At 46.8% G+C, this 8,278-nt stretch overlaps 1 protein-coding gene across 2 annotated transcripts in view; it reads left to right on the top strand.

The window, feature by feature from the left end:
* Positions 1–5,711: 5,711 nt before the first annotated feature.
* SLC1A7 (solute carrier family 1 (glutamate transporter), member 7) overlaps positions 5,712–8,278 on the top strand; it is an 86,765-nt gene continuing 84,198 nt past the window's right edge. For both annotated transcript variants that reach the window (XM_006839783.1, XM_006839784.1), the window contains exon 1: positions 5,712–6,030. In XM_006839783.1, coding sequence (XP_006839846.1) covers positions 5,848–6,030 — 183 coding nt within the window. In that variant the 5' untranslated portion in view covers positions 5,712–5,847. The remainder of the gene's footprint in view (positions 6,031–8,278) is intronic.

Below are 8,278 nucleotides of genomic sequence, written 5' to 3'. Positions count from 1 at the left end.
CGGGGCATGGAGGGCATTGTAATCATTGAGATGAAACAAAGTATATGATTTGTTGAATGTAAAGCTGATGATATTGTCTGTAAACCTTCACTCAACACAATAAAAAGTTATATATAAAAAAGAATGAATGACATTATATAGCATATTAAAAAACAACAACATTTACAAGTTAAGGAAGAGACTGGGGAAGAAAGGAAAAATCTTTATGGTTTAATATCTTTAATGGCATCTTTTTCTTGATTTTTGAGTTAGGATCACCACATGTTCATTCTGCATGTTGTTGTTAAGTGACATCGAGTCGGTTCCAACCCACAGTGACCCTGTATAGGGTTTCCAAGGAGCAGCTGGTGAGCTTGAACCACCAACCTTGCAGTTCAAATGGCTTTGCAGTCTGGTGCATTAACCCACAGTGCCACACCAGGTATTGGGCCCCACAAAATTATGCAACTAGCCTTGCTAAAAAATTACCTCTTTCCCTAAGTCAGCTTGGTTTAATTTCCTGTTACTTGTTGCCCGAGAACCCTAACTAATTTGGAAACTTAACTTGAATTTGGGGGGGTTTCTACTCTTGTACTATGCTCGAAGTTGGGAGGGGGAGTATGATGCATGTAAAGAACATGGACTTTTATAGACCCAGAGAAGAAGCTCAGAGAGGTTCACTAACTTGGGCAAGGTTACACAGCTTCTAAAGAAAGGAACCGGATTTGAACCAGGCTTGAGATTCTAGAAAGTTTCACCCTCATCCCACTAGAGCAGAACTTTCTGTGATCATTGAACTGTCCTGTAACTTTGCTGTCCAGTACAGTAGCCACATCTGACTACTGAGCCCTTGAAATTGTCTAGTGCACCTGAGGAAGTGAATTTCACTGAATGGTAATGAAATTTAAATAGCCACATGCAGCTAGTGTTACTGTACTGAATAGTGCAGATCTAGAACCTGTACCCTGAACTTGACTGATGCAGTGAGTACTTGTGGAACTTCCTCTGGTGAGTCTAAGAGTACCCAGACAGAGCCAGGCACATAACAGGTACTCAACAAATAGGAGCTAAGTGGTTTTATGGGTTCTCAGGCCCAATTCCTATAAATAACACATCTAGAAGGAAGGGTTGGAAGGAGACGTTTGTGACTCCAAAAGTAGTAAAGGACCAACTCTCAGTGGAAGCCAGTACAGCCCCTCACTGACTAAGGCTCGCAAGAATCCACACCTGACCGCATTAGCTGTCCACAGAAAGCCTCCCCGAAGGACCCAGCCTGCAGTGAGCCTGGGAGGTGTGTCAGGGAGGAGATGAAATAGCCTCTGGTATGTCTCTAGAAAGCAGCCAGCAAAACCAAAAGCAATCTTCACCATAAACCCAACTGGGAGCCCAGGAAGCTCAACCTAAATTAATTTTGACACATGGTGGAAGGGCTGAGGCCAGGCCCCCCTTGCCACCCTCCAGCTCCAGTTGTGGCTGGTTCCCAGAGTGCTTTGCTCTGGTGCCTCCGGCTTAGACCCCTTTTTTAGAACAGCTTCTCCTCCTCTCTCCTCTGTCTTGATTAGTTGTCTTTTCCCTGGATTAACTTCTGGCTTTTTCAGATCTTCGACTAAATGACCCTTCTTCCTGGAAGCCTTGCTACAGTCCCTCCCCAGCTGAGGGAGGATCCTCCACAGAATTCTTCCCTTAGGAGAGTCATTCATCAGCAGAGAAGTCTGTCCCTGCTGTTTCCCACCCTGGCACACTCTGTGCTGAGTTGCCCCCATGAGAAATCGATCCACTGCAAACGAGCTCCTGGGAGTGGGGCTGCATGCATCATTTGTGATCTGAAGCTCATATTTTAAAGCACTGTTTATTTTCTACGCCCATAGCATCTGAATCTGGGCTTCGTGAGTCAGTAGCGTCACCAGTACATCAACCAGGATGCAGATTGCAGCCCCTGACACTGTCAGAGGGGCGGACACAAAGATGACCCCAGAGTCCGTGGCACCTCTGTGGCACTGTAGAGGAGAGGCTGCCAAGGCAGCAGTGACAATAGGTTGATGTCATTTGACACCCAGTGTTGCAACTCATCATTTCCACCCCTTAGTGGGTGGCTTTTGGGCCAGTGGGAGACGGAGGCACTTTGGGGAGCCGGTAGGGGGTGGGGCCTGGAGGGGCTGGCTGGGGGAAGGGTGGAGTGGGGATGACACAAATTCTAGTGACAACACTGGTTTGAGTCTTCCTGCTGTCCATCTCTCAGGTTTCCTGCTGTCTACCTGTTTCAACTGCTCTGGAAGACAGCTCCTTGTTCCTGAGGGTACTTCCTAGGCCCCGAAATCTACCCTCCAACTTTGAGGATGACCCACTGAGATGTTAACCAACTGAAGTGGCAACAAGCAGAGACTTTATTTTATTCATACAGATCATTTCCTTGTCATAGCATTATATGAAAAATTAGGTTTCTCCTGAAGGGGAACTGAGTTTAATCCCAGCTGATGACTATGGAAGGGCCTGAGTTAAGTAGAGGAAAAGGAGAGACAGGGAATTGTATCTGGACGGGTCAGAAATGGTTTCAAGGATGATGGGGCATCCAATTTGCGACTTTAGTTGACAGAGGGAAGGCCACTCTAGGCAGAAGAAGCAGCATGGGCAAAGGTAAAATGTGTGGAGGCCTCAGAGAGGATGCAGGAATGTTGTTGTTTTTAGGTGCCTTTTAGTTCCGACTCACAGCGACCCTATGCACAAAAGAACAAACCACGGCTCAGTCATGTGCCATGCTAACAATATTTGTTACACTTGAATTTGTTTGGTGTTGTGAAAGTTCATGGTATGGCAAGCTCAAGGAAGGAGGTAGTGAAATGGATAGGAGAGCAAAGACAAGACCCAGGAGGGTCTCATTTTTAATTATCAGGGATTTGATCCTGGAGGCTAGATTTTTCCAAAGTGTGTTCCTCATCCACCAAATCCAAGGAATCCTCGGCCCAAAAAGAGGGATGGAATTCTGTAACCTCCATTTGCAGACTTTTACCATGACAGGCTACTACTCATACTGTAAAGGTTCTGTTAAAACTAACGGTGTCTGTGAGTGTCTGCAAGGGGCCAGGCACTGCTCTAAGCATTGTGCATGCATCATCATATTTGATTCTCATCACAGTCTTCTGAACCAGGTACTGCTATATCCATTGCCGTTGAGTTGAATTGATTCGGACTCACAGCAACACTATAGGCTAGAGTAGAACTGCCCCTTTGGGTTTCTGAGGCTGTGATCTTTATGGAGGAGTCCTGGTGTGGTGCTGTGGGTTAATGCGCTGGACTGCAAAGTCAGTTTGAAATGCAAGGTCAGTGGTTCAAGCTCACCAGTCGCTCCTCGGAAGCCCTATGAATCACTGTGAGTTGGAACCAACTCGATGGCATTCAACATCAAGAAGTCTTTATAGAAGCAGAGTGTTACATCTTTCCCTTGAAGAGTGGCTGATGGGTTCAGACCAGCAACCTTTCTTTAGCAGCCAAGCACTTAACCACTGTGTCACCAGTGCTCTTTGGTGCTGTTATACTACCCTCATTTTGCAGATAAGAAAACTGACTCAGAGAAGTTAAGAAATTTTCCCAAGGAAAGTTAGGATTTGAACTCATATATTCTAACTTTAAGAAGTCCTGGAGCAAAGACCCTGTTTAACATTGTTTCATTTAGCATTTCCCACATGTGTTTTTAACTGCAGGGCGGCGGGGGCGCGGGGAGGGGGGAGGGAAAAACTTACATGTAATGTATAAGTAACATTCTATGAGGAACACATTAAGGAGTTCTGATCCAGGAGCCTTTTGATTTGATTTGCAAATACCCTTACCAGTCAGCTCATTATCAGTCAGTTACACTTTAGTAAAAAATAGTTCCTTCTTAACCAACCAGTTGCCATATGTGTCAGAATAGAACTGTACTGCATAGGTTTTTTTATGGTTAATTTTTTTGGAAATATGTCACCTGACATTTCTCCCAAAGTGCCTTTGGGTAGATTTGAATCTCCAACTCTTCAGTTAACTGCCAAGTATATGAATCATTTGCACCATCTAGAGACTGCAGTACTTTGTTGTTGTTGTTGTTAGGTGCCATTGAATCAGTTCCTACTCATAGCAACCCTGGGCCCAACAGAACAAAACAAACACTGCCCAGTCCTGTGTCATCCTCATAATCATTGTTATGCTTGAGCCAATTGCTGCTGCCACTGTGCCAATCAGTCTCATTGGGGGGCTTCCTCTTTTTCGCTGACCCTCCACTTTACCAAGCATGATGTCCTTCTCCAGGGACTGGTCTCTCCTGATAATATGTCTGAAATATGAGTGACGAAGTCTGGGTATCCTGGCTTCTAAGGAGCATACTGACTACCTCTTCCAGCACATTCTGGCAGTCCATGGTACATTTACTATTCTTCTCCAACACCATAACTCAATTGCATCAATTCTTCTAAGGTCTTTTATCCACTGTCCAACTTTCACATACATATGAGGCGATTGAAAATACCATGGCTTGGGACAGGCACACCTTAATCCTCAAAACTGACATATTTGCCCTTCAACACAGCGATCTTTCTTGTGCAGCAGATTTGCCTAATGCAATACGCCGTTGGATTTCTTGACTGCTGCTTCCATCCTCATAATCATTGTTAAACTTGAGCCCGTTGCTGCTGCCAGTCCTTTCTCTGATTCTCTCAATTCTCTTGTAAGCTCTCTGAGAGCAGTCACTGTGTCTGAGCCACCACTGTGTCCTGAAAGGACAGAGGAGTGCTCCCAGAATGCTTTCTTGAGTGAAATGATTTCTCTGTTGAAGAAAGTGGAAGCCATGGGGAGGGAGTGGGGAGGAGTGAGAGGCAGGTCATGATGGGGTAGGTATGGGAGAAAGGAATCAGTTAGTTGGGGTGGGGCACCCTGAGAATCACAGTCTCAGAGCTGTAGTAGAAAGTAAGACCTACTTCTTGGCCTGGCCAAAGGCTTGGGCCTTGCTCAAAATGCAACATCCAAATATCTACTCTGTTTTGTCCTCCAGACAGTTAACCAGAAAATGAAACATTTGTTGATGTTGAAGGTAGATCAGGAAGCTGTTGATTTTGGGAGTCATAGTTGGATGGAAAAATCAGACTCAAGTCGATCTCCTTCCCCCAGGAGCTGTAAAGTCTGTCAAAGAGGAGGAGCTTCAAAAGGTTGGTTTGTTAAGCTGTGGGATCCTTAGAAAGCACCTAGCCCGTTTCTCTCATTCTAAAGAGGATAAAACTGAGGCCAGAGATGCGAGAGACCAGAATCCAGTGTCACCTCCCAGTCAGGAGTTCTGTCAGTGGGTTCAGGGCCTGTTCCTCAGTCCTCCTCCTGTCTTGGCCCTGCCTCCTCCACCCTCCCACGCCTGCCCTTGGGTGTCAGGAGGAGACAGTCCCTATGCCCCTATGCACACTGCACCTCCATTCCATCCCACCCCTACCCCAGCTGTGTTCTGCTGTTGCCTGATGGCCCCTAAAGAGATTTCAGTGCAGCGTAAATGCTTAATTAATGTCAGCAATTATTAGCATGTTATTGTCTTCAATATTTCCTGAAACGAAATGTAGTTAAAACTCAAATCAACCAAACAGGTGGTCTTCCTGCTCCTCCCACAACTATTCATCCCCTCCCCTGTTTAAGAGGAACACTTGAAGTCTGAACCCTCAAATCACGTGGCTTGCTTTGATTTCCCAGGCACTAATCTCCTGGCTCCTAATGATGCAGCTAGTAATAGGATTGTGGCCTCTCTCTGGGGCAGCCATAGAGGTCATGGCTGTGAGGCAAGCAGCTGGCCCCTTGCAGCCCTGACCACCTGCCTGCTGAGTAGACACAGTCCCCGGCTGAGTCCCTGTGTCCACAGCTGGCCTCATGTGCATGGAATGGTGCTGTGCCCCATGCCAGCAGGCTGGGCTCACCATGGTGCCAGGTACCATCCTGGCGCGAGGGAGAGATGTGTGCAGGCGGAACGGGTTACTCATCCTGTCTGTGCTGTCTGTCATCGTAGGCTGTCTCCTCGGCTTCTTCTTGAGGACCCGGCGCCTCTCACCACAGGTCAGCCACAGTCTCCGTCTGGGAGGGGTGTCTGCCCAAGTGATCTAGGGTCATATTTCATTCAGCTCCACGGTTTCTTGTCTGTGTGTCACTTTGCCTCTCTGGGTCTCGGCTTTCTCATCTGTAACCTGGGTGCAGGAAAAGCCTTGCAGGAGCCGAGTAACACTGCAATAAAATGGCAGGAGCAGTGGTTACTAACCTGTGCTGTGTCCAGGTGAATGAGAGGCGAGGGTGCCACATCACAATAACCATGGCACTCAGAAAGAACTGTGGGGGAGGGAAGAGTGGGGTCTTATAAGACCACCAGAGAAGACTTCCTAAAGGAAGCTCATAGCAATACAGTTCCAGGAAAACACAGGAAAAAGTGCTACTAGGCAAGGGAGCAGCACGCATGTGTGACTCAGGGGCTGTGGAGCTGACCCTTCCCTGAGGCAGTGGCCAGAGCATAGGAGCCTGCAGGTCTTTAGGTCCCATCACCAAACTTGGGCTTGGGACAACCATGAGAAGCTTTGAGTATGCGGTGATATGTTCAGATCTGAGCTCTGGAGAGATCCCTCAGGTACGGAGTAGAAGATGGAGTGTAGGTAGGCAAGGCCCAGGGCTTAGTGAGGAGGCAGCTGCAGGGGTGAGGTATGATGGTGGGATGAAAAGGACAGATATAAAAACTGTTTCCAAAGAGGAACCTTCAGGATATGGTGGTGGATTAGATATGGGATTCAGGGGCAGGGAGGCAAAGCAGGTCCCCGGATTGCTAGTTCATATAACTGTCGAGGGATGGGCCTCTTTACCGCTTAGCCCTCACTCCCCAGGGGAGAGGTGGTGGTAGTTAAGTGTCTTTGAGTCAGTTCCGACTCATAGGATAAGCACTGGAATGTGAGCCACAAGGCTGGCAGTTCAAACCTACCAGCGGATCCTGGAAAACCCTGTACAGGGTCACTATGAGATGGAATCAACTCAATGGCACTTAACAACACATTAGATTTCCAAGGAGCAGCAGGTAGGTTTGAACCACCAGTCTTGTGGTTAACAGTCCAGTTCTTATCCTACAGTACCACACCAGAAGAGGGTGTTGTTGTTAAGTGCCTTGGAATTGGTTTCAACTCATAGTGACCCAGTATAGGGTTTCCTTGTGATTAGCAGTACATCATTTATCCGACAGACCCACAGCAGGAGAGGTTGTTGTTGTTACGTGCCGTGGAGTCGGTTCCGACTCATAGCGACCCTGTACAGGGTTTCCGAGGCTGTAAATCTTTATGGAAGCAGAAAGCCTCATCTTTTTCCCGCCGAACAGCTGGTAGTTTCGAACTGCTGACCCTGAGGTTTGCAGCCCGATTCGTAACCACTATGCTACCAGACCCTTCACCTTACCAAACATGACATCCTTCTCCAGTGACTGGTACCTCTGGACAATATGTCCGAAGTATGAGAGACGAAGTTCAGCCATCTTGGCCTCCAAGGAGCACTCTGGCTGCACTTCTTCCAAATCAGATCTATTAGTTCTTTTGGCAGCACATGACACTTTCAATATTCTCCTCCAACACCATAACTCAAAAGCATCAATTCTTCTACGGTCTTCCTTATTCACTGTCCAGCTTTCACGTGCATATGAGGTTATTGAAAATACCATGGCTTGGGTCAGGCGCACCTAAGTCCTCAAGCTGACGTCTTTGCTCTTCAACACTACAAAGAGGTCTGTGCAGCAGATTTGCCTAATGCAATATGTGGTTTGATTTCTTGACTGCTGCTTCCATGAGTGTTGATAGTTGATCCAAGAAAAATGAAGTCTTTGACAACTTCAATCTTTTCTCCATTGATAGGAATGTTATTTATTGATCCAGTGGTAAGGATTTTTGTTTTCTTTACATTGAGATGTAATCCATACCAAAGGCTATGGTCTTTGATCTTCATCAGTAAGTATTTAAGTCCTCTTCACTTTCAGCAAGCAAGGTTGTATCATCTGTATATCGCAGGTTGTTAAATGAGTCTTCCTCCAATCTTAATGCCACGTTTTTCTTCATAGAACCCAGCTTCTTGGATTATTTGCTCAGCATACAGATTGAATGTTGTTGTTGTGTTGTCAGGTGCCATCGAGTCGGAACCGACTCATAGCGACCCCATGCACAGCAGAACAAAACAATGTCCGATCCTGGGTCAACCTCACTACCGCTGCCACACTTGACGCCATCAATGATGCCACCTGGCTCATCCATCTCATTGGAGGTCTTCTTCTTTTTCTCCAACCCTCCAT

This window comes from Chrysochloris asiatica, unplaced genomic scaffold (assembly GCF_000296735.1).
Source record: "Chrysochloris asiatica unplaced genomic scaffold, ChrAsi1.0 scaffold00026, whole genome shotgun sequence".
Lineage (NCBI taxonomy): Eukaryota > Metazoa > Chordata > Mammalia > Afrosoricida > Chrysochloridae > Chrysochloris > Chrysochloris asiatica.
This window is presented reverse-complemented; position numbering and strand designations above follow the sequence as displayed.